A 27,798-nucleotide genomic window follows, 5' to 3' on the forward strand; every position below is an offset into this window, starting at 1 on the left:
CCTGTGGGAGACATATAGCAAAACAAATTCCTCGAATAATTTTAACAAATCTATTTTTATTTACACTATTATAAATTTTAAAGTATTGAAGTGAGTTTTGCAATAAGTGCATAAATACATACATACATTAATAACGCGTTAGTAATCAGTCGCGCGTATATGGGAGAAGCAAGAATATAGCAACAATAAATTGCATAGTAAAATACTCAGATAAAAAAGGAATACATAAAAAAAAGCAACACGAAAAGTCGAAAAAATACCACCTATATTGTTCATTGTCATCTAAATAAGGTGCAAATTGCTGACCATTACAATAAAATATCCTTGAGGTCGAAGAGTTCTACACAGAAGTTTGAAAAACCCCCAATAATAACGTAACAGCTGGCCAGTGGAGGTCTCGCACACTAGGCTCAGTAATGAGTAGTAGTAATTCTAATTCGGATAATGGCACAGCTGGATTAAATTTAAAAACAGGTCCAACAAATGTGGGTCGAGATAACGACTGGCTATCGTACATAGTGCCCAGTATGCAAAGAAAAATCACAAAATTAAATTATGATTTAATAGAAGAATGTAAACGTTGTAAGGAAGACTCTGTGCTGTCCAAAGCAATACGAGATGATTTGGAAAGGTTAGTCATTATTAAGATGCTTAAGTTATGGAATAAAACCTGTAACATCCAGTAAAGGCAATAAAAACTTGGTTGCAGGGCCGGCTCTACCATATACGCGAACTACGTGACCGCCTAGGACACCAAGTTCTAGGGGGCACCAAATTCGATAAACACTTTAGTACTAAAAACACTTTTTGCAAAAAAAAAAAAAGAAATTTTGTAGGGGTCCTATATTTAATTTGATTAAAAAAAATGTTATTTTCACCTTAGTTATATTTTACAACACAACTGTCTAGTCTCATGCCCAATTTAGTATTTTGTTGACGATACCAATGTCGGTTGCGAGTGGCGAGCGTAGCTTTTCGAAATTGAAATTAATCAAAAAGTACTTGCGTTCGGCCATGTCTCAAGACAGGCTCGTCGGTTTAGCATTGCTATCAATAGAGCAGGAAATTGCGCAAAAATTTAAGTAAAATTATATCAACTTTCTCTGAGTTGAAGGCGCGGAAAATATATTTTCGATATTATGTTGAAAAAAAATATATATATATATTTAATATGCAAAAGAAATATTTTTTGTTTTATTGACACTAAGTTTGAATTTAATATTTCTGATCTCTAATTCTCTGATCTCCAATTTCTTTCAATAAATACGTGAGAAAGGGGCCACAAATAATAACTCGCCTAGAACCCCAAATTCTCTTGAGCCGTCCCTGCTTGGTTGGTAAATGTATGTCCTTCGTGTACGTATTAATACCTGTTTTTATGACAATACCATACATTTATTTAACGTTAGCGTATTTTAATGAAAAACCCAATCATCAGCGCTACCACATCTAGCGTGTCTTGTCTTATAGTAAAAACTCTTGTTTATTATTAATAGTATTTGCCCACTATTATCTTTTTATACTCAGCTGAGCAGAGCTCACGGAGTATATATGTTTGTTCGCATAAAGGTAATCCGTATATAGACTTATATATATCAAAATGATCTGGGCAAAAGAAATTCATTTCGCCATGTACGTCCGTCCGTCCGTTTGTCTGTAAACACGATAACTTGAGTAAATTTTGAGGTATCTTAATGAAATTTGGTACGTAAGTTCCTGGGCACTCATCTCAGATCGCTATTTAAAATGAACGAGATCGGACTATAACCACGCCCATTTTTTCGATATCGAAAATTTCGAAAAACCGAAAAAGTGCGATAATTCATTACGAAAGACGGCTAAAGCGATGAAACTTGGTAGGTGGGTTGTTGATCTTATGACGTAAAATAGAAAATTATTAAACTTTTGGACAATGGGGGTGGCACCGCCCACTTCTAAAAGAAGGTAATTTAAAAGTTTTGCAAGCTGTAATTTGGCAGTCGAAGATATCACGATGAAATTTAGCAGAAACGTTACTCCTATTACTATATGTGTGCTAAATAAAAATTAGCAAAATCGGATGACGAACACACCCATTTAAAAAAAAATTTAAAGTGAAATTTTAACAAAAAATTGAATATGTTTACAGTATATAACTAAGTAAATTATGTCAACATTCAAGGCCAATGATATAGTGCAACAAAATACAAAAATAAAAGAAAGTTTTAAAATGGGCGTAGCTCCGCCCTTTTTCATTTAATTTGTCTAGAACATTTTTAATGCCATAAGTCGAACAAAATCCATGTGAAATTTGATAAGGATATAGCTTATGTGTTGATAACTGTTTTCTGTGAAAAAACAGTCGACCGCCAGTCCTTCCGCTCGCCCGTTAACACGATAACTTGAACAAAAATGATTTATATCTTTACTAAACTTAGTTCACGTACTTATCTGCATTCAATTTATCTTGGCATTAAAAATGGGCGAAATCCGACTATGACTACGCCCACTTTTTCGACATCGAAAATTTCGAAAAATGAAAAAAAAAAAGCCATAATTCTATACCAAATACGAAAAAAGGGATGAAACATGGTGATTGGATTGCTTTTTTGACGCAAAATATAACTTTGCAAAAAACTTTGTAAAATGGGTGTGACACCCACCATATGAAGTAGAAGAAAATGAAAAAGTTCTGCAGGGCGAAATCAAAAGCCCTTGGAATCATCGTAGGAACACTATTCGCGGTATAACATATATGAATAAATTAGCGATAACCGACAGATGATGTTCTGGGTCACCCTGGTCCACATTTTGGTCGATATCTCGAAAACGCCTTCACATATACAACTAAGGGCCACTGCCTTTTAAAACCATCGTTAATATCTTTAATTTGGTTCCCATGTCGTACAAACACATTCTAGAGTCCGCCCTGGTCCACCTTTACGGCGATTGCTCGAAAAGGCGTCCACCTATAGAACTAAGGCCCACTCCCTTTTAAAATACTGTTTAATACCTTCCATTTGATACCCATGCCATACAAACACATTCCAAGGTTACCCTAGGTTCATTTCCCTGCATGGTGATTTTCCCTTATTTTGTCTCTAAAGCGCTCAGCTGAGTATGTAATGTTCGGTTACACCCGAACTTAGCCTTCCTTACTTGTTTTATATAGTTATATTTATGCTTTATCAGTTGCATAAGATCAGCTGTAGTACACGTAGAAACTGGTCGCAACTATTGCCTCACAATTAAGGTTGACAGCGTTAATTGAATTAATTAGTTATTGTGTATACAATTTACGCTAAAAAGGGACATGTGTGTATATCTGCTGCGCATTTGTTCTATTAACATGTAGAGAAAGTTTCTATAGCTGCACTAGTGCGATTTTAGTGCATTCAGACCGCCAACTAGTTTGTCATTCATCTTTTTGCATCCAATCAACTACCGCGCTTTATCATAGTGATGTCCTAGGCGGTGAAATCGTTCCCCATTGCATAACTTGTGTAAAGTTTTCTACCAATTTGGATGCAGCCCTTACCATTAGGGTTGTGCAAAAACCAAAATTTTGTTCAAAAGCAGTTTAAAATTCTTTATGGTGGTATCTGAATTCCCAGTTTTCGGAATAGGGAAATTCTAGCTACTCTAAAACTAGTTTATATTTAGCAGCTGGGCTCTAGTGTTCAAATATAAATTATGATAAGAAACTAGAGAATTCCCAGCATGGTATTTTGGTTACAATATACAGAAGAGCGCTTATTTTTATATGCTTATGAATATCAATATTTTCACAGATATGATGATTTTCACTAACATCAGCAGTATGCAGTGATCAAGGTCATGAGAAATACATATACGGAGGTTCTCAAAAATTTTAGTACTATTTGAACAGTAGAGAGCTAACTACATAGTTTAACGATTTTATTTTGCTCCAATTTGAAGTATCGTTTTGAATTTTCACTGTAGTTTCAGGTGGGACTTTTGTTTTGGTTCGGTTTCTCCTCCTGGACGGTCACGGCTTATCTCTTTTCTTATTTTTTTTTATTATTTTGGTGCAATTCCGATCAAGATTTTCATCAGGACTCGCCTTCGGTTTTATTCTGGTTACGGTTCCAGCTTCGTTTTGGGTTTGGTCCTGGTTTCGCTTAGCGTTGGGTTGTTGTTGTAGCAGTGCAGGGTTAGGGTCCGAAGTCCATGTTATACCGGTTCAGTATTTTGTTTCGGTTCCGGTCCCATATTTGATTTCGGTTCAGGTTCAGACTTGGTTCCAGTTTCGGTTCGATACTTATATTTCCCTATTCCGTTCCGTTTTCAGTCTGGGTTCTGTTCCAAATTCTGATCTAGGCTTTGTCTGGTTTCGGTCTACTTTCGGTCTTGTTCCGCTTTCGGCTACACACATTCGTCCTGGATCTTTTTCCTTTGCAGGTTTGGTTCCGGGTTTGGCTTCGGTTTAAGTCAGATTTTTTTCCAGTTCTGGCAGAGCCTTCAGTCCCACTTCTAATTCTGACTTTGGCTCCGGCTACGTTCCTGTTTTGACTTGGTTTGGGTTCTGGATGCGGTCCCGGTTTCGGGTTCGAACCTTTCCTTTTCTTTCCTCTTCTTACCTTATTTTCATTTCTGTCATATTTTTCGCCTTCCTTTCAATTTCAATTCTCCCTTTATTATTTTCTTTTAACTTTCTGTCCCTCCCTTTTAATTTTTTTTCTTCAGTCACCGTAAAAATAACGTTAAACACCGTTATCATCGTCCACAGCATAACCATTAGGGGTTACAACGTTAGCAGCGTTTCTTGCTAACCACGTACAAAGAAATTGGACGGACGCTCATGTGCTAGCTTCACCAGTTTGGTCGTTTGGTTTTAAAAAACATACTGGAAAAGGCTGCAGGCCTGTAAAAAGGCTGCAATCAGAATTGCCGGGAAATGTCTTCTTATGACCCCTGAACATCACCTACATAGTGAGGACAAAGAACCCAACATTAAAGAGCACAACAAGTTAAACTCTTACTTATCCAGAACCAACCCCATGCATGCGATGTGTCCCCACATGACGCCAACCATCTTTTCAACTCACGCATGTGGAACCTACGCCTCTAGCACCAAGCCCCATATGTTCCCCCTGTTGAAACTTCTAGTTTCCTTGATCTTCCGTTAGAGTACTTTGATGACGATTTTTGAATGGTCGCCCACATTGAATGAGGCACTTTGAACACAACAACAACAACAACAGCATAATCGTCATCATTATAGCTATAAATTCTGCTTTTTGTTCCGTCTCTTCTCTTCAATAACATTTACATTTTTTTCAGTTTTTTTGATTTGCATCATTACCATTAATTAGTCGGATATCCGCTTGCGCTCTTAGCAACTCATTCAACATTCAATATATTAAACTTACAATCGAAAATGGTATTAATTATATTTTTGTAAATCCCTTCAGCTATTGCCGTGATATTCGTCGCGAAATTGTAAAAAAAATGCGAAATGGTTGCGCACCGCTTTTCATAGCTTGTAAACGTGGTTCCGTGCCTGTAGCAGAATATTTGGTAACCGTTTGTGAGGCTGATATTGAACAGCGTGGCCTTTATGAAGTACCCGAAGATCATACCTTTCATTTTGTCACGCCACTCTGGTGTGCTGTGGTTTCAGGAAAATTGCCTATGGTCAAATATTTGATACGCATTGGCTGTGATATAAATGCCACCTCCGATTCTGGATCGACACCAGTGCGTAGTGCATGTTTTATGACACATGTGGAAATTGGTGAGTATATAAATTGTGTGTATTTTTTTTATTTCTCGTAATTTAAATATTTCTTTTCTATAGTTCAATACCTAGTTGAAGCTGGTGCGGATATTAAAAAACCGAATATTAATGGCGGCACTTGTTTGATAAATTCAGTACAATCCACACACTTATGTTTATATTTGATTAATAAAGGTGCAGATGTTAATGCCAAGGATATACAAGAAAAGACTGCGCTACATTATGCGATACAGGAACATAGGTAAGTTGGTAAATTAGAAAAACGTATAAAAATTACAAAAACTCAAACAAAAAGGTGATTTTACAATACCCATGCTATGTTAAAAGTGGAACCTACGTAGTCTTGATATGATGGTGGAAGGTTTAAAACCATATATGTACATATGTTTATACTTTAAAAAAAAAAAAAAACGAGAGTACTCCATGCATGCATGTATGGAGTACTCGCTATGGACCAAGCGAGTGCTCCAAAATTAACCACAATTCATACAAAAAATATGGTCCAATTAACATTGCGATGTGGTAGGACTGGACCATATACTCCAGCTCCGCATTACATCAGAGTAATCCATGGAGTACCCACAGTCCAATAAACATCGTGTAGTGATTACAATCGTCAAAAACGAGCAATGATCGGCTTACCGTTTTTCGTGTAGAAACATGAGTTGGTCCATTGCTGCATTACAGTGGAGTATAATGGTAAGTATGACACAAGTGGATCACCCCAGCGGGTTAGGGGGTCAGAATATTCCCCCGGTAGGTATGCCTGTCAACCTCACCTATCCGCGGCGAATCCTGTTTCACTAACAGACGAGGCTCTGACGACCCCAAGCTCCTCATGGAACTTGGGGGTGGGGAGGGAGGGAATGTCCTGAAGATTTAATGTGGCCACATAACCCGTTCCCGAAATGGTCGGGCTTTCGGGGAGCAACCTTATCACTACAACAAACAACAACAACAACACAAGTGGACCACATGATCCAACGATTTTTGCAGGGTATACAAGCAATGATGGAATTTAAATAATTTATTATAATAATATATTATCATCGTGCTGTTTTCACAGGCTAGAAACTACCAAGCTGTTATTAGAACATGGTGCCGATCCATATGTTAGGAGTCGCTACGGTGATGATGCTCTACGCACTGCTTGCATTAAAGGGGCGAATCAAATTTTCGATTATTTAAAAACACACCTCGAATACTCAGACGAACGTATTGCAGAAGCGCATGAATTGATTGGTAAGTCATATTCATGAACATATTGTGAGTAGAGCTCGTTATATTCCATTAATCCAGTCATTGCATACAAATGATAGTAATGCTCTGGGCCGCATATGAGCTACGTCGTGAAAACTACATTGAAATTAGCAAAATAATAACTACGACCGCTAAACTTTTTGTAGCAGAGCGGTAGGATAAGGTTAGGTGTTTTTTACCGTACATATTTCGGGATCATTTTGTTTACTCCCAGAAGGTTTTAGGGATTATTTTATTGCCATTTCGGGATAGCTTTAGTCCCTAAAGATGATTTGGGGACTATTTCGTAGAATACCCGCGGTGCCAATTTGGGGTCTTTTTCTGATTATCTTGGGGACTATTTCGGCGATTTCCCGGTGCCTTTTATCACTTAAAACAAAAATCATAAATAATGCCGAACATATCTGGTATTTAAACGCCCTTAGTATGTTATACCCAAAATCGCAAAATTATTCCGTTATAACCCCGAAATCGTCGAAAATACCCGGAAAGTAATGCTGTGACATATCTCTGAAACAAATAAAAATATGAGATACATTTTTTCACCCCAGCGGGTTAGGGGGTCAGAATATACCCGCGGTAGGTATGCCTATCGTAAGAGGCGACTAAAATGCCAGACTCAAGGGGCTGTGTAGCGCAACCCTTCAGGTTGCCAGCGCAATATACAGCTTTTCCAAACTCAATTGTCAACCTCACCTATCCGCGGCGAATCCTGTTTAAGGTTTAATGTGGCCATATAAATCGTTCCCGAGATGGTCGGGATTCAAGGGGTTGGGTAGCGCAACCCTTTCAGGTTGCCAGCGCAATATATAGCTTCTCCAAACCCAATTGTCAACCTCACCTATCCATGGCGAATCCTGTTTCATTAACAGCCGAGGCTCTGGCGACCCCGAACTCCTCATGGATCTAGGGGGTGGGGCGGGATGGCCAAGAAGGTCGCATGTGGTCATAACAAATCGTTCCCGAGATGGTCGGGCTTGGTACCGGAACGTAGCGGATCTGCATCCGGCAAAGGACCATCAACATCGATAACACTCCCCAAGGCCTTCGGGGAGTGTCCTTATAGCTACAATAACAACAACAACAACAACAACAACAACATTTTTTTTGAGTTTCATAGAACGATCACGTATCGAAAAGCAATGTCACTTAAGCGATAAATATGAAACTGTCAAAAGATTCGTAAAAATTTTAACAAGTTATGGATCTCATGAGTACTGTTGTTGTTGTTCTGAGTACTGGTAGCCACCATTTGACAAATTTCCCTAATCCGATTGACCATTTCAAAAGTAATGCGATTTAACAAATTCATTTCGAACACGGACCCTCTTTCGAAAAATCGGTGCTCAAAGGTCTCATGTCGGCCTTGACACTCATCACACCCTCCGGAGTACTTTTCATAGCGTGTACATTAGACTGGGTCGATTTATTAACCGATATCGCGCCATCGATTTTTCGATAGGATTTGGGCTCAGGAAAAATAAGTTCTACTACGCATACCCAAAAAAATAATTTTCGAGCGAAATTAAATTTTTTTGACTTTTTCGACTTTGATTTTTAAGGTTTTTTTTCAAAAAACTGTTATCGCCAACGTTTCTAGCGAACATTTTTGGGTCGGACAGGGTATACATATGACAATTTTTTGAGTAGGTCATGAAAAAAACCTCTAAATTCAAAGTCGAAAAAAGTCAAAAAAATGAAATTTCGCAAGCTCGAAAATTATTTTTTTGGGTATGCGTAGTGGAACTTTTTTTCCTAAGCCCAAATCCTATCGAAAAATCGATGGCGCGATATCGGTTAACGTTCGTCCATACAAATTGAACCACTCTAGTGTACATACATAGCGTATACGTAATTTTTTTGTATGAACACTTCATATAAAATCTATGTTTATTTTGAAAATCGAATAATCGTTGAGTTGCGATTATTCGAATAATCTAAATAAATCAACTAATCGAATAGCGAAATTCGATTAATAAACGTACAAAAATCTTAAATTGAATACTCGATTAATCAAAATATTCGAATATTTTTAAGAGCCCTTATGATGAGGTCAATTGTCAATGGAGAGTTTTGGAAGAGTTTCACTTATAGTCAAGTCAAATATCTACAAACTCGACAACTAATTTGAAAAAAGTTTTATATAATTGAAAGAGGTCAAAGATATCTATTAAAAAGATCTGAATGTTTTTAGCGACCTTTTTATATGTAAATATGTTGTACTTTAGCTGGCTCGAGGTCAATAAAACTACGTTGAATAAAACCACAGGTTTTTTAACTAATTTATTCCAATATATTTCGGTTATTCCGCGATAACCGTTCTCAAGGATCTGTGTATAAATGTGATATAAACAATTTTCTTATTACCAAAAACAGTCAAAACATAAACAATATTTGTATATATGTACATACATTTCTTTTCACGTATTTATAACTTGACGCGGAGCTTAACACTGTCTATTTGATCGTTAGTAAATGACGAAACAAGTGAGCAACGCCATCGGTATCCGTTTTGTAGTTTAGCCGAATGTCTGGTGGAGTGGTTATTATATGTAACATTTCTAGTGTAAATCGTTTGTTGTAGTGTTGTTCTTGTTGTAATATTGTTACTTTTTCGAAGTTGGGGGAGTGGCCGCTACTTGCACAGTGTGCCATAAGTGCAGTTTTTTGTGTATTTGAATGATGGCACTGTTTAACGTCGCATTTGTGTTGTGCTAGTCTGGTTTTTAACTTTGATTTCGTTGTGCCAATATACATACTTTTGCAAGGTTCTTGGTTATTGCCGTTACATGGAATTTTATAAATTACATTACTTTTTTCTAATTGAGGTATTTTTGACTTAGTTTTGTTGAACATGGTTTTCAGAGTGTTGGTTGGCTTATGGGCTATTCTTACTTTTTCTTTATCATAACAATCTGACTTCGCTAGTCGTTCTGATAAATGAGGTACATAAGTGACGGATTTGAACATTTTTTTAGGGGTTTCACGGTCTTGTTGATTTTTTGTAAATTTGGCTCTTTTTAATAGTGTTTTTATCATGTTTTCTGGAAATTCGTTGTCTTTTAACAGTAATTTTGCTTCTTTTTTAATCTCATTGTGGTAAACTTTGTCTGTTATCTGCAACATACGTCGTATACAGCCCATTGCTGTATTTATTATCATCGTTTTGGGATGTTTCGAATGAAAGTTGATGATTCGTCTGGATGCTGTTGCTTTTCTATACCACTTTAGTTTTAGCTGATTTCCTCTGCGGATTATAATAGAGTCAAGGTACGGCAGTGAGTTTTCTTCTTCAAGTTCTATCGTGAATTTAATATTTCTGTCAAACGAATTTAATATGTTTAGCGTATTTTGTACTTCATCCTCCCGTATGATCGCAAATAAATCATCGACATATTTGGTTAATATTCTTGGTTTACGGCTTAGCTTTTCCATCGTTTTGTTGAGCAATTCTTCCATTATGATATCCGCTATGCCTGGGGATGCCGGGGATCCCATTGGCATTCCTTTCAATTGTGTATATACCGTGTCATTAAATTTGAAGTATCTAGTTTCTTCAATGCAAAATTTAAGTATTTCCATGAAAATTTGTTTGGGTATATTAGTGTGTTCTTTTATAACCGCCCATTTTTCTCGAATTATGTCTAATGCTAAATTTGTTGGTATGCTGGGGAACAATGACACCACGTCAAATGGGATGAGTTTTTCATCATCATAAATAAATGTGTTATTAATTCTTTCTTTAAATTCGTATGTGTTCTTTATGTTGTAAGTGGAGTTCGCCGTTACATTTTTTAAAATATTCACGATATATTTGCACAAACCGTATGATGGTGAACCAGTGGCAGAACAAATAGGTCGAAGTGGCGTTCCTTCTTTTTGTATCTTGGGAAGTCCATAAATCCTGGGTGCTAGCGCGGTGGTCGTAGTTAATTTGTATTTTTCAGCTTTTGAGATACACCCGATTTTGAAAAGTTTCTCTACGAGACTGTTATTTTTATTTTGCAACCTTGATGTAGGATCCTTTTGATTTATTTGCGATCATACGGGAGGATGAAGTACAAAATACGCTAAACATATTAAATTCGTTTGACAGAAATATTAAATTCACGATAGAACTTGAAGAAGAAAACTCACTGCCGTACCTTGACTATTATAATCCGCAGAGGAAATCAGCTAAAACTAAAGTGGTATAGAAAAGCAACAGCATCCAGACGAATCATCAACTTTCATTCGAAACATCCCAAAACGATGATAATAAATACAGCAATGGGCTGTATACGACGTATGTTGCAGATAACAGACGAAGTTTACCACAATGAGATTAAAAAAGAAGCAAAATTACTGTTAAAAGACAACGAATTTCCGGAAAACATGATAAAAACACTATTAAAAAGAGCCAAATTTACAAAAAATCAACAAGACCGTGAAACCCCTAAAAAAATGTTCAAATCCGTCACTTATGTACCTCATTTATCAGAACGACTAGCGAAGTCAGATTGTTATGATAAAGAAAAAGTAAGAATAGCCCATAAGCCAACCAACACTCTGAAAACCATGTTCAACAAAACTAAGTCAAAAATACCTCAATTAGAAAAAAGTAATGTAATTTATAAAATTCCATGTAACAGCAATAACCAAGAACCTTGCAAAAGTATGTATATTGGCACAACGAAATCAAAGTTAAAAACCAGACTAGCACAACACAAATGCGACGTTAAACAGTGCCATCATTCAAATACACAAAAAACTGTACTTATGGCACACTGTGCAAGTAGCGGCCACTCCCCCAACTTCGAAAAAGTAACAATATTACAACAAGAACAACACTACAACAAACGATTTACACTAGAAATGTTACATATAATAACCACTCCACCAGACATTCGGCTAAACTACAAAACGGATACCGATGGCGTTGCTCACTTGTTTCGTCATTTACTAACGATCAAATAGACAGTGTTAAGCTCCGCGTCAAGTTATAAAGACGTGAAAAGAAATGTATGTACATATATACAAATATTGTTTATGTTTTGACTGTTTTTGGTAATAAGAAAATTGTTTATATCACATTTATACACAGATCCTTGAGAACGGTTATCGCGGAATAACCGAAATATATTGGAATAAATTAGTTAAAAAACCTGTGGTTTTATTCAACGTAGTTTTATTGACCTCGAGCCAGCTGAAGTTCAACATATTAAAAAGATCTTGATAAAATAAATTATTTGTTGTTTTTCATTTTCAATCAAAAAAAATCTTTAACTTAAAAATACTTTGGTTGTAGATTGTTGAATCCTTAACTAAAAAGTATTAAAAATCACGGTGTTTAAGTGCGATAACTTGTCATAAGTTTCAATGCACTTAAAAAAATTGAAATTTTTTAGCTAAATAAATTTTTCCAGGCATACGCCCCGAATAAGAAGGATCTATGAAAAAATATCGCTAGATTATTAAAATATACAGTTAGTACCTGGGCGACCGAGCTTTGCTCGGCAATCTTCGAGTATGCCGCATAACATACTTTGTTCTACATGTCATCATTAATCAAACTCTACTTTTTTTATATGTACATATATTATATATTTTTACTTAGCAATATTTGATTTCCTTAAAAGTAGATTTCAAAAACATATCAAACACTAACCGCAAAATGAACTGGAATGAAAAATTTGAAGTGGGTAATTCCAGCCTATAGTATAAGGGATTGTTATGACAATTAGTGAAATCGAGAACTAAGTTATTTAGGTCGAGTATCTTCATGCGCCTAATTATTAATTTCAAACATTTTTTTAGTTATACACTATGAAAGTCTCACAATTTTATTACATTCCAAAAACTTGTAAATTTCACGAATGATAACTATCAGTTAGTTTAATTAAATGTCAACTTACTTCCCCAAGCGCCATCTGTTGTAAGTAGTTAAATGGTTAGATGTCGTTTTCAAATTGAACATATGCCTCTAGTGTTCAACGGTAACACATTACCATGGTGAGATATCTTTTTGCTATGGTGAGAAATCTTTCTAATAGTAATCTGTGAGAAATTGCAATTATTCATTTCATATTTGCCAAAAATATGCATTTAAATTGCATTTATTGATGTGTGAATTTTTCTTATTAGCGTGTGTGAAATTAAGAAAATTAAGTCGAATCATATGTAAGATTTTTTTGCGAAGATTTTTAACTTTAATGTGCTCCTTTAAAGCTTTAATAGAATATGAGTAAGTAGAGTACTATTTCGTCTAACTACCCCAACCCTAAATGGCAACCCTATTCAAAATGTCCCTATTGTAATGCGGAGTGAAATACCTTTCGTTTGATACCCATATCGGCATATCTCATGCAATTTTTTTTAAATTTCGAATAGGTGGCAACCCTAAGTGGCAACCTTGCTCAAAAATGTCCTTATTATAATGCGGAGTGAAATACCTTTCGTTTGATACCCATATCGGCATATCTCATGCAATTTTTTTAAATTTAGAATAGGTGGCAACCCTAAATGGCAACCCTACTAAAAAATGTCCCTATTGTAATGTGGAGTGAAATACCTTTCGTTTGATACCCATATCGACATATCTCATGCAATATTTTTTTTATTTCGAATAGGTGGCAACCCTACTCAAAAATGTCCCATATCGGCATATCCCATGCAATTTTTTTAAATTTCGTATAGGTGGCAACCTTGTAAAACATTCTGAGTGGCAACACCTAGGTAGAACTTCTTAGAAGGTGATACATTATCTCTGTGCCAAATTTCATTTAAATCGGTTGAGCCTTTCCCGAGATCGTTCGGCTATACAAATATACGAATATACAAATATACTAGAATTGCTCGTTTAAAGTTATAAGATATTGTAACGAATTTAGTGCAATTCCTGTTATTTGCAACCTTCTACTAACGTTCGAATCACTAAACTGTTGAATAAATAACTCCACTATTCAATAATGCAAAATGGCCTTTATTAAAGTACTTCACAATAACACTTCTACTGCTCGATAGATAGCGTGCTTCAATCAAACTGATTATGATTGCTCAGATTGCGCTCTTTTATACTCTTCGATTTCCTCGTTCCATACTTCTAGACGTTTCTAGCATTTACTTAGTTACCAGCTATAAAATTATAACTACAGATGCACGTGTATAGCTTCTCATATACGCGTGTATATGTGAGTGATACTTGCACAAATAATTGCCTACTTTTGGGAGTATCTCAGATATATGCATGTGTTTGTGCGTTGCTCTCCGCTGCTTGTATGGACATATGTGTAGACATAATGATTAATTTGGTTATGTGCATACAAGTCACTGCTCAGTATCGGCTTAGAGATGATAGTAACCCTTAGTGTTGCTAATATTCGTCACACTGCCCTCCACCTAAGTCTGATCGTCCCGATCAGACAAATCTCTCGATCTAAGCGCTGCCAGCTTTCCAAATGAACCTCTTTCATTTTGGTTCGTGGTTTGCCAATGGTTTGTATGCGGTACACTACATCGTTGATCCGTTTTACAACTTTGTATGGGCCTTCCCAATTACACTTAAATTTCGGGGACAAACCTTTTTTTCGTTGTGGGTTGTATAACAGCACCAAATCTCCTTCCTGAAAACCTTCCGAATTAATTGCTTTATCGTATCTGGCTTTCATCTTGTCACTCATAATCTTTGCTCGTTGCCTTACAAGATCGTGTACCTCTCTCAGCTCTTTTTCCAAGACACCAGTGGATTTCTTGACATTTCTCTCCGCATCGGCATATATCCAAAACTTCAAATCAGCTGGCAGTAGAAGGTCATTGCCAAAAATTACCTTTGCGGGAGTTTGGCCTGTTGTCTCATGCACTACCGATCGGTAAGCCATCAAAAATAATAATATGTGTGTATCCCACTCCTTTTGGTACTTGTCTACTACTTTCCTTAAATTATCCTCCAAGGTTCTATTGAAACGTTCCACCATACCATCGGACTGAGAATGCAATGCAGTTGTCCGTGTTTTTCGAATGCCCAACTTCTTACACATTTCTTGGAACACAGCTTATTCAAAATTCCCGCCTTGGTCAGAATGTAACTCCATTGGTACATCATACCTAGCAACCCAATCGTTTGTAACCACTTCTGCTACTGTTTCCGCTTCTTTGTTTGGGATTGGGTATACCTCTGGCCATTTACTGAAATAATCCATAACCACTAGTACGTATTTGTTTCCGCGGTTACTAGTAGGAAATTGACCTGCGACATCCATGGCGATCCTTTCAAATGGTGCACCGGAAATATACTGCTTCATCTGGCCATGACTTCGTGTTTTGGGCCCTTTGGTTCTGCTGCAAACCTCGCAGTTGGCAATCCACTCAGGGACCGACTGACGGCAACCAACCCAATAGAATCTCTGTTCAATCTTCTCGAGCGTCTTCGTGATTCCAAGATGACCTCCGCTTGGACCATTATGCAGCTCACTGAGCACGTCGGGAATCTTTCTGGGAACAACATCAGTTTCTTCTTGCATTGACCAAGCAACCGGATATCAATTCTAAACTGTTCGACTGTGCCCAATATGACTTCACAATGGGACTCTCTGCTGACATCTCCTTTCTATTTGGTCTTTCGTTTCGTTCGAGCCCTTGCATAACATGTGACATATCAATATCTTCTAGATGACACTTCCTTAGTTGTTCCTTGTCCCATTCATCCGTACATGTTATAGTCATTAGCCAGACATCTATAATGTCTTATTTAGTCTTCGTGACATTGCATCAGCATTTCCATGGGTACTACCTTTTCGATGCTCAATGGAAAAGTCATAGCTTGTAGTCTCTCGATCCACCGTGCCAATTGTCCTTCCGGATTACGGAACTGCAGAAGCCATTTCAACGCTGCGTGATCTGTCCTGACGCGGAATCGCTGCCCGTAGAGGTATTTGTGAAAATGTTTAATGCCCTCTACCAATGTCAACAGCTCTCTCCGTGTAACGCAATAGTTCCTCTCTGGTTTTCCAATCGAACGGCTGTAATATGCAACTGCCTTCTCCTGTCCACCGACCAGTTGTAATAAAACGCCTCCTATAGCATATCCACTCGCATCTGTATCTAGAATAAATGTTGCTCCTGGAATCGGATATGCCAACATTGGGGCAGTGCACAAACGCTCCTTCAATGTTTGGAAAGCTACTTCTTGCTCCTTCTTCCATTCAAAAGCTTTATTTTTTTTGTAAGCTCATGGAGGCTATGGGCTACGCTGGAAAAGATTGGTGCAAATAGGCGGTAATATGTGCACAGCCCAAGGAAACTTCTTAATTCATGCAATTTCTGTGGTCTTGGCCAAACCTTTTCATTCGCTGAAAAGATGCCTTCTGTCGTTACCTTGTGACCCAAATAATTGACTTCCTTTTTAAACAGCGAAAACCTTTTGTGACTTAGTTTCAGACCAGCGCCAGCTATTCTCTGGAAAACTTCCTCCAAGTTCTTAAGATGTTCATCAAAGTTCTTGGCCTATACGATGATGTCGTCCAGGTACACCAAGCATGTGTTCTAATGTAGTCCATTCAGTACCTGGTCCATGAGTCTCTCAAAAGTAGCTGGTGCATTACAAAGTCCAAAAGGCATCACTGTAAATTGCCAAAGACCATCACCGATACTGAAGGCTGTTTTCTCTTTATCTTCCTCCTTCACCTCAACTTGCCAGTAGCCTCTTTTCAAGTTCAGTGTGGAAAACCATTTCGTACCAGATAGCGAGTCCAGAGTATCGTCAATTCTTGGCAATGGGTAGCTATCCTTTTTCGCGCCGTCGTTTAACTTGCGGTAGTCCACGCAAAACCTCATTTTCCCATCCTTCTTCACATATACCATCGGTGAGCTCCATGGACTACCTGATGGTTCGATGACACCGATGACGCTCATTTCTTGTACGATTTGACTCACAACTTCCCGCTTCGCCAGTGGAACACTACGAGGAGCTTGACGTATCGGCCTCGCGTCTCCAGTATCAATTTGATGTTTCACAACATTGGTGCGGCCTGGTTTGGAACCATCCTGGTCAAATATGTTTGCATACTTTACGAGCAGTTGCTTTGCCTTACTCTGATAATCTTTATCTAGCCCCTCGGTCCATGCCGTGATGTCATTTGAAAGATCAGTCTTGCTAGTTGAAACGTGTTCCTGGAGATGTTCACAGTTAATAACTACTTCAGTCTCTTGGCATCTTCCCAATATAGCTCCTTTTGTCAGTTTGAGTGGTGACTTGAACTCATTGAGTACTCTTACCGGAATACATCCATACAGTTTTGTCATAGCCAGGGTTTTTCCTACAAGTATGTTCGGTGTTGATTTGTTTGCTGCCTCGACAACCCACAATTTGTTTGTCCCACAATCTCCATCAACCTTTGCCCAGATGACTGCTTCTGATTTTGGTGGTATTTGCTGACTCTCTTCCACCAGCACTCGCTTACTGCTGTAGTCTCTCTCGTAGCCGAAATTAAGTGGCATATCCAAGTTCTTATATCGCATCGTCTTGCTTTGCATGTCGATCTTGATGCCTTGGTCGATTAAGAAGTCCACTCCAATTATGATTTCATCAACAATCTCTGCCACTATAATTGTGTACTACTGTGACGTTCCCAATTCCGACTTCACATGATACTTCTCCTAGAACCGTGGTGTCTTCTCCAGTGGCTGTACGCAATCTTGCTCCATGCAATGGTCTTATTTTCTTGTTGACTAAATCTGCTCGAATGATGGAATAAGATGCACCCGTATCTACAGTCAGTAAACGTTCCTTTCCATCCACATGTCCTCCGACAGTAAGATTGTTTGACCTTCTTCCAATTTGCGAGATAGAGATTATGGGGCATTAAATTGAGGGAGCCAGCTGTCGCCCCTTGCGGCTGACTCGCTTTAGTTCAACGATTGAGTGGACTTGGAGATTTGCTCATCTCCTTCAGCTCCGCGTTTACGTCCACCCACATTGTTGGAACTATTAGGACCGGTACTGCAATGACGTGTAATGTGGCCTGGGTTGCCGCACTTGAAACATTTCATAACTCCAGAGTTTTTCTGTTGTGACCCCTTCAGTGCTTCCAAAATTGTGTCTACCCAGTCTGGCCTTTCCACTTCCACGCGATGAGCTTTGTACGCTGGCTTACTCAAAAGTGAGGCTGTTTCTTGAGTAAGTGCATGCGATACCGTTTCAGCAAATGTTAGTTTTGGATTCGCATATGTAGCTCGTTTCGTTTCCACATCTCGTATGCCATTTATGAAGCTCTGGATTTTTACCCTCTCGGTGTATTCCACGGGTGCATCCACATTTGCTAGATGGGCCAGCCTTTCAACATCCGACGCAAACTCCTGCAAAGTCTCGTTAGCTTTTTTGTAGCGGTTTTGAAATTCTATTTGGTATATCTGTTTCCTGTGTTGGCTTCCGTATCGTCATTCTACAGCAGCCATCAATGCTTCATAACTGTTACGTTCGTACTCTGGGATGGTCTGTAAAATCCCAGCAGCTGGTCCTTTTAAAGCCACGAACAGTGCAGCAACTTTATCTTCGGCATTCCAGTTGTTCGCTGCTGACGTCTTCTCATATTGGAGCTTAAATACCTGGAAAGGAACAGAACCATCAAACGTTGGGGATTTTACCTTCAGAGTAGACGTTGAAGTTATTGGACGGTTCAATTGTAACTCCTTAATACGATCTTTTAAAGCATCTATCTCGGCCTCCATTTTATCTTGTCGACCACTGAACCCTTCCTAACTGCGTTCGTTTCTCTTCCACACGCGCTTCCAGTTGTGCAGAGATCTGCGATGATACCTATGCTGAAATTTGTGCCGACATTTCTGATGTACGTGCCTCTTGTGCTTCAATTTTAGATGTTATTTCTGACGACATTTCTGAAATACGTGTCTCCTGTGATTCCAGTTGGGATGCCATATATGTCTTTTGCTCTTCCAGTTGTGATGACATATTTGTGGATATTTGTGACGACATTTCTGAAATGTGTGCCTCCTGTGCTTCCATCTTGGATGTTAAACGTGTCTCATGCGATTCCAGCGGAGATGCCACTGTTGATGTTTGAGCAGTTATTGCAGCCACTATCATGTTCAAGTATGTGCTGGTAACTGTCTGCTATGTTTCGTTTTTCTCTTCAATTTTTGTTGTTGATCCTTCGACATCAGGATAAAAGACATACTCGTCCACATTAATTCCTTCCAATTCCATTGCCTCTCGGAGTCGTGCCTGAAATTCGAGTTTATTGCCGGTTGTATTCAATCCACGGCTCTCCAACTCCTTCTTCAGTTGCTGGATCTTCAGTTTACTCCACTTTGCCATGTGGAAATCTTCAGAATTTATTCAACAATCCCACTTCTGACACCAATTGTAACGATTTTTAGTGCAATTCCTCTTATTTGCAACCTTCTAGTAACGTTCGAATCACTAAACTTTTGAATAAATAACTCCACTATTCAGTAATGCAAAATGGCCTTTATTAAAGTACTTCATAATAACATTTCGACTGCTTCACGGATAGCGTGCTTAAATCAAACTGATTATGATTGCTCAGATTGCGCTCTTTTATACTCTTCGATTTCCTCGTTCCATACTTCTGGGCGTTTCTAGCATTTACTTAGTTACCAGCTATAAAATTATAACTGCAGATGCACGTGTATAGCTTCTCATATGCGCGTGTATATGTGAGTGATACTTGCACAAATAACTGTCTACTTTTGGGAGTATCTCAGATATATGCATGTGTTTGTGCGTTGCTCTCCGCTGCTTGTATGGACATATGTGTAGACATAATGATTAATTTGGTTATGTGCATACAAGTCACTGCTCAGTATCGGCTTAGAGATGATAATATTCCTTAGTGTTGCTAATATTCGTCACAATATTTTAATATATGAACACATTTAAACTCCAAGCTAATTGTTCAAATATTCCTGCTGTACGTTGCGTGAAGGCTAAAGAATAAAATTTATTCTTAAAATATTTTAGGTTCAACATTTTTGGATGAACACAATGAGACTAGAGTAGCGATACTTCATTGGCGATTAGCACATCATATCCGCGCTTCACACACACCCTACCTTGGTGAGTTCAAAACTGATTCAAATTAAGAATATTTTCTATGTACATACATATATAATACAATTTTTGTCATCCTTCATAATAATCAATACAGAAAAGCTGCCAAAAGTGCCACTACGGAAAGCATATGGAAATGCCGTCGAATTTACCACTCTCGAAGAGCTTGACAATATCGCCACAGATATGGATGCAATGCGTATTCAAAGTCTATTAATTTGTGAACGTATACTCGGTATAACGCACAAAGATATGCTTTTTCGTTTAACATTTCGAGGCGCTTCATATGCAGATGCTTTACAATTGCAACGCTGCATCGATTTATGGCGCCTTTTGCTGGAAGTGCGTGTAGCACATTGTTCCATACTACATTTCGATACATGTTATGCTGCACAAGCGCTGGTACGTTTAATGGTCGACTTACACAAACGTAAATGGAATCAACCAAATGGCGAAATGAATCCAATTGTTATACTCGATGATGTCTTGCCTATATTCGAAGATGTATTTGGTGTATTTAGTTTAATGACTGATACAATTGTTGAAGCACAAGAGCTGTTACAAGTGCGTCCGGTCTTTAAGAAACAACAAGAAAACTTTGATCGCATATTAAAATGTGTGGCGCATTTGATATTTTTATTGAATAGTACAGCAACAACGCATGAACAGAAAAAATTGGTATTTTGTTCTGTACGAGATTTAGTACGCGCGAATGTGCGTAGTGCTTTCACTTGCGATACATTGTTACATTTGTGTGTATCTCGTTTGAATGTTATAAAGAGTGGTTACTTAAATGATGAGAACAATTTAACGGTAAGCGGTATTTGGTATATTTTCAGCTGTTGCTTTAACTTTACTTGAATGTGTGTTTATTTAATATTTTATAGATTGTATTTCCAAATGCAAAAGTTATTAAGCTACTAGTCGATTGTGGAATGAATGTTAACGCTAAAAATGAGGCAAAATCAACGCCACTACATGTTGCTGTGCAACCATATAACTATTCTAATGATGTAAGTTCAAAATGTCGAATTAAAATTAGTTTAATAAACGTTATAGTATATCAATGATGATCACATGTTGTTGTTGTCCGCTACGTTCCGGTACCAAGCCCGAACGTCTCGAGAACCATTTGTTATGACCACATGCGACCTTCTTGGCCTATATGGTCGCCAAGCCTAAAAGCTACTCACTGGAAGAAGCTACAGGCCTGCCAAAATACTGCTCTCAGAACCGCCACGGGCTGTCTTCTTATGTCCCCAGAACACCATCTACATAATGAGGCGAGAATACTCCTCACCAGGGAGAGAATTGAGATGCTAACCAAACAGTTCCTGTTGAATACCCAGAAACCTGGGCATCCCAACAGACACCTGAATGATGAGCCAACACCGCCCAGGGGCTTAAGGAGTCATCTCCGTAAGCATTATGAGAAAATACGGCACTTGAGAACTCAGCCGTATGAAGCAAAAAAACCGCTTCCCAAGGCAGTCGGTTCTATGTACCGGAGCGACTCGGGATTTTTCCCGACCAAGGACTGTCATTTCAGTGTGACCCCATTTAATTTGTTTCGTCCCTCCCACAAATTGTCATCCTCCCAGCAGCTCCTTGCAGCAGGACTGCTACATATTCTCTTACTCCGGGAAGGTATCGAACCCAATCCGGGTCCGTCTCCTCACCCCGGTCCTGAGAAATGGTTTTGCTGCATTTGCCAGAAAAGAATCTTTTTAGGACGGTCATACTCTGTTCAGTGTGTCTCGTGCAAGGGATGGTTGCATCGGACAGGTTGTTCTGGGCTTGATCCCAAAACCCGACGTCCACGTAACTTTTATAAATCTTTTGTGGCTCCTTGCTACTCACGCCCAAGGGCGTCCCGTAGTCTACGCCTAAGCGTATCCCCACTACCTTCCAGCAGACCGCGAGAGCGGAAATGGAGGCGGCCTCGCGTTTATTATACACCACTCTGTGCAATATCATATATTTGATCCTGGCATCGACCGCAGTGACAATGTCTTAGAACGTCAAGGCCTATCTGTCCGGTCAGGCGATGCAAATCTAGAAATCATCAACATCTACATCCCTCCTGTCACCTGTTGCCCCAGTGGATACCGCCCTAATATCGAGGCCTTACTCACTGGCAACAATCGCATTATCTTAGGCGATTTCAATGCCCATCACGACCTATGGCATTCAAACTTGTGGGCGGACAGTAGGGGTGAGATGTTGGCGGATCAAATAGACGAAACGACGTTCTGCACAATTAACGGAGACGCCCCCACACGTATGGTAGGAAGCTGTCATAGCTCGCCAGATATCTCAATCGTGAGCGCAGAACTCGTAAACTGCGTCAACTGGCAGCCGATGGTAACATTGGCATCCGACCACCTGCCCATACTTATTTCGTTCGAGCGTACCGCCGACTTCATCGTCACCGAAAAACGCACTTTCATAAACTTCAAAAAAGGAAAGTGGGAAGAATATAAATCTGCAACAGACAGCAGCTTTGCTGCCCTCCCTATCCCGACTGATGCCCGCCAAGGGGAGCGTGCCTTCCGTAAGGTCATTGAATCCGCCTCGGCACATTTCATTCCCGCCGGGAGAATTCCCGAAATCCGGCCCCACTTCCCGGCGGAGGCCGCGAGCTTAGCGAGGGAACGCGACCTTATAAGACAGCTTGATCCAGGCGACCCCCAAATAAGGGATATAAACCAACGCATCAGATCGCTTGTGGACGAACACAAGCGGGCGAAATGGGAAGAGCACCTAAGAGGTTGTAACCTCTCTACCGGTGTAGGTAAACTTTGGTCCACCGTAAAGTCCCTATCGAATCCGACTAAGCACAAAGACAAAGTTTCCATCGCCTTTGGCGATAAGGTGCTGTCGGATGCGAAAAAATGCGCGAGCGCTTTCTGCCGACAATATATAATGCATCCTACGGTCGACAAAGATAGACGGAGAGCCAATAGACGTGCACATAAACACAAACTCAGCGCGTCACCAATTACCATCACCGCTAGAGAGGTTGAGGACGCCATTGGTCGCGCTAAACCATCCAAAGCAGTGGGCCCAGACGGCATAGCCATGCCGATGCTTAAAAACCTAGGGAAAGAGGGTTTCAAATATTTAGCGCATGTCTTCAACCTGTCTCTTTCCACCTTTGTCATACCCGAGAAATGGAAAATGGCCAAGGTGGTCCCGCTACTAAAGCCTGGGAAACCAGCTAACGTAGGTGAGTCATATCGTCCGATATCTCTCCTATCGCCAGTGGCAAAGACGCTTGAAGCCATTTTGCTCCCTCATTTCCAAGCACATTTGCAGCTAGCCCCTCATCAGCATGACTTCAGAAAACTCCATATCACTACCTCCGCGCTAAATGTCATTAGCACCCAGATAAATTGCGGTTTGAATCAATATCCCAACCATAGAACAGTACTCGTAGCGTTAGACCTATCAAAAGCTTTTGATACGGTCAACCATGGCTCGTTTCTGGAAGACCTGGAAGGGTCTACCCTTCCCCCATGTCTTAAATGGTGGACCGCAAATTACCTGGGTGGTCGGCAGGCATCGGTGCAATTCAGAAACGAAACATCAAAACAAAGGAGAATTAAACAAGGGGTGCCATAAGGTGGTGTCCTATCCCCGCTTTTGTTTAATTTCTACATATCTAAGCTACCTTCACCACCGGAAGGAGTCACAATCGTTTCCTACGCCGATGACTGCACAATAATGACCACAGGCCCAGGCCCAAAGATCGATGAGCTATGCAATAAAATAAACGGCTATCTCCCTGATCTCTCCAGTTTTTTCGCCTCGCGAAACCTGTCATTGTCACCGACTAAATCTTCCGCGACCTTATTTACAACATGGACGCCCCAAATGTTGACCATATTGAACATCCACGTCGATGGCACTACGCTACCGACTGTCCTACACCCCAAAATCTTGGGTGTGACGTTTGATCAGGATCTACATTTTGGTGCGCACGCAACCGCAATTGTTCCAAGAATTCAGAGCCGTAATAAAATCCTCAAATCCCTTGCTGGCAGTACCTGGGGAAAAGATAAAGAAACGCTCTTGACCACATACAAAGCAATTAGCCAGCCGATTACGTGCTACGCGTCACCCATATGGTCGCCAAGCCTAAAAACCACCCACTGGAAGAAACTACAGGCCTGCCAAAATACTGCTCTCAGAATCGCCACGGGCTGTCTTCTTATGTCCCCAGAACACCATCTGCATAATGAGGCGAGAATACTCCCCATCAGGGAGAGAAATGAGATGCTGACCAAACAGTTTCTGTTGAATACCCAGAAACCTGGGCATCCCAACAGACATCTGATTGACGAACCAGCACCGCCTAGGGGCCTAAGGAGTCATCTCCGTAAGCATTTTGAGGAAATACGGCACCTGAGAACCCAGCCGTATGAAGCGGAAAAACACAAGCAGGTCCTTGGTGAACTCCATAGACAGGCGTCGGACCTTTATGTCGGGAATTGCCCGGTGAATCCAGTACTTGAAGAAAAATATCCAGAACTCGCAGAAGAGGAACGCATACTCCCCAGGGAAACGCGTGTCACTCTTGCTCAACTTCGTTCTGGATACTGTAACAGGTTAAACTCTTACCTATCCAGAATCAACCCCGACATACAAAATGTATGCCCTGCTTGCAATGTGTCCCCACATGACACCAACCATCTCTTTAATTGTAATGTGGAACCAACGCCTCTAACACCCCTTTCCTTATGGTCCACCCCTGTTGAAACGGCAAGTTTCCTTGGACTCCCGTTAGGGGATATTGATGACAATTTGTGATCGGTCGCGGCTATTAGGTGGGGCGAGCATTGCTACAACAACAACAACAACAAGCAAAAAAAACACAAGCAGGTCCTCAGTGAACTCCACAAACAGGCGTCGAACCTTAATGCAGGAATTGCCCGGTGAATCCAGCACTCAAAGAACAGTACCCAAAACTTGCGAAAGAAGAACGCACACTCCCCAGGGAAACGCGAGTCACTCTAGCTCAACTTCGATCTGGATACTGTAACAGGTTAAACTCTTACCTATCCAGAATCAACCCCGACATACTAAATGTATGCCCTGCTTGCAATGTGTCCCCACATGACACCAACCATCTCTTTAATTGTAATGTGGAACCAACGCCTCTTAACACCCATCACTATGATCCACCCCCGTTGAAACAGCAAGTTTCCTTGGACTCCCGTAAATGTTGATGGTCCTTTTCCGGATATAGATCCGGTACGTTGAGGCAACAAGCACCATTATGGTACTATCCCAAACATCTCGGGAACAATATGACCACATTAAACCCTCTAGGTCATCCCTTGCCCCCACTCCCTAGTTCCATGAGGAACTTGGGCTCGCCAGATCCTCGTTTGCTAAATATGTGTATGATACATTCATAGTTGTAATTCACGTTGGTGAGGTTGACAATTGGGTTGCGGAAGCTCTGAAGCTATATAGTTTTGTATTGCACATATCAATCCCTGTAATCCCAGCAACAAAAGTTACAACAACAACAACAAAAGTTACAACAACAGCAACAAAAGATACAACAACAACAACAAAAGTTACACTTACGCTACTACGACAGTCAGTCCTATTAAATTTTTCATAACATAGCTTAAAAGTTTCATTGCTTTTCCAACCCAATTCCCAAAATACATACAAATTTTGAAAAGTGAACTTTTTCAACCTTTTTGGATTGGGAACCGTTTTCATCCTTTACAAATAACAATGGCTGAAACATATGTGGTGTATTAATTCAATTTACAATTTTTCTTCTCTTTTTATTTAATAGATTATATCGTTGCTATTGGAACACGGTGCGGACCTAGATCAACCAAATAAATCGGATGAGCGTCCATTCAATTTGATTGTAAGCAATCCAGCCAATACAATACCACTAATGAATTTTATGAATCTTAAGTGTCTAGCTGCTACAGTTATAAGTAAATATAAAATTCCCTATCACAATCAAATACCAAAATTACTTCAAGATTTTGTTAAACAGCATGAACCTTGAAAATATACGTATATTTCAAAGCCAAATATTTGAATACAAAATTTTTTCAAACGCAATTAATAGATATTGTAATATTAATATTATATACAGATTACTAATATAAATACGTATGTGATTTAAATGATTTAAATTTAAATAAAAAAATATATACATAAAAATGCAAAGCAAAATCAACGGTGATATATAATTTAATGTACGTACATACTCTATACATACATGCAAGCATTCATTATATGTATAACAAAAAAAAAAAAACATATTCTCAATATAGAAATTCATATAAAAATATAAATACTTAAGAACAAAATATAGCAGTTTCTGCACACACTATATTTATCATATATAAAAATTTAGAAACCGAATATAAGTACACTTTTAGTTAAGTATGTTTCTTAGTCTACTTATATAGTATATACTTTTTAGTCTACTTACATCGTATATACTTTTTAGTCGTTGAAATAATTTCATATTTACTTTTTTAAACTTATTTAGCCCTCTTTTGAGCTGATAACTCTTAAGTATTAAAATAGCGCCATTGATACTTACCAAATACATATGAACATAAAGGTTGATGCAAATGTCGTACATCATTTAATAAACTATCATTTCAAATCACACGTCATAAGTGTATAATATATGTGACCCGGCCTATGAAAAGGTGGCTTATGACTAAAAAAAAATTTTCCACTTTTTTCTGGTTTCGATAGTTTTTGAGACGCTCTTTCGCGTGGTGAAAACTAGAAAGACATTATTCACAAGCGACACACGTCCTACTCGTTCAGCATTGCTTTTAAATCTGAGCACTCACACGATTTTTTTTCGGTCAGAAAGTGGTTTGTGCTTTGCATTGAAAAAAACATCGCTCTTTATATACACACACGAATTTATCTCATTTATGCTCTTTTGCCTTTCTTGGTTGCCTTTTGGGCATGACTGTTCACAATGCAAAAGAAAAACTACTAAGAAACTGAAGAAATACATTGTTTATCTTTAACAGCTGTTTCTCGCAATTTCTTTTTTGAGACATAAAGCACCTTTTCATAGGCCGGGTCACATATTGTTTAATTAATCCAAGTATTTATGTTTTTTTATAATATCAATCTATTATAATCTTTATAATACTATTTACATCACTCGCAATATATATTAGAATACTAAAAGTTTACTTAAAAAAAAAGTAAATAAATAAAAAGTAAAGTAATACTAAATAAATTTATGATATTGCAGAAGTTCTAGAAAAAGGCGTGGTTTCAAATAAAACTCGAGAAGCATTAAGGGAACATCATGTGATGATAAAGAAATCAGTAAAGATGCAGTTCAACACCAAGCGAAATAAAAAAAAATTAGAACATAATTAAGATAAAAAATTAAAATTTAAACATCAGAAGTGGGATCAAAAACAAAATAATAATCAGAACTGAGGTGAAGGTAAGATGATTTCGATATTCACATTATCGGAAGTGCAATGCACGAAACATACACGATTTAGACTCAACTTATAAACAGGAAGAAGTTTAAATGTAAAGTTAGCACACAAAATCATTATATGAAATCTAGCTTAAACTTACGATAAGGAACCTGCCCGAGATGCCGATCACATTAGAAATGTTTCAAATGAATGAGGTGTCATGGTTGTTGTTACCTATCGTGTTGTTGTTGTAACAGTACTTTGCTTGATATACTAGTCGA

General features: G+C 38.8%; 1 protein-coding gene across 1 annotated transcript; it reads left to right on the forward strand.

Annotated features, from left to right (window-relative positions):
• On the forward strand, nt 1-27,350 carry m-cup (mann-cup). The gene is made up of 8 exons (XM_067761687.1): nt 1-631; nt 5,415-5,737; nt 5,801-5,981; nt 6,807-6,982; nt 19,977-20,072; nt 20,164-20,879; nt 20,954-21,079; nt 25,885-27,350. The coding sequence occupies exons 1-8, from the start codon at nt 417-419 to the stop codon at nt 26,107-26,109; spliced, it is 2,058 nt and encodes a 685-aa protein (XP_067617788.1). The 5' UTR covers nt 1-416; the 3' UTR covers nt 26,110-27,350.
• Nucleotides 27,351-27,798: the final 448 nt, after the last annotated feature.

This window comes from Eurosta solidaginis, chromosome 1 (assembly GCF_040869045.1).
Source record: "Eurosta solidaginis isolate ZX-2024a chromosome 1, ASM4086904v1, whole genome shotgun sequence".
NCBI classification, from domain to species: domain Eukaryota; kingdom Metazoa; phylum Arthropoda; class Insecta; order Diptera; family Tephritidae; genus Eurosta; species Eurosta solidaginis.

Coding starts and splice junctions, on each gene's coding strand:
- m-cup (XM_067761687.1), top strand. CDS start 417: ATGAGTAGTAGTAATTCTAATTCGGATAATGGCACAGCTGGATTAAAT. Junction 5,738..5,800: donor TATGACACATGTGGAAATTG/GTGAGTATATAA, acceptor TCTTTTCTATAG/TTCAATACCTAGTTGAAGCT. Junction 20,073..20,163: donor TTCACACACACCCTACCTTG/GTGAGTTCAAAA, acceptor TAATCAATACAG/AAAAGCTGCCAAAAGTGCCA.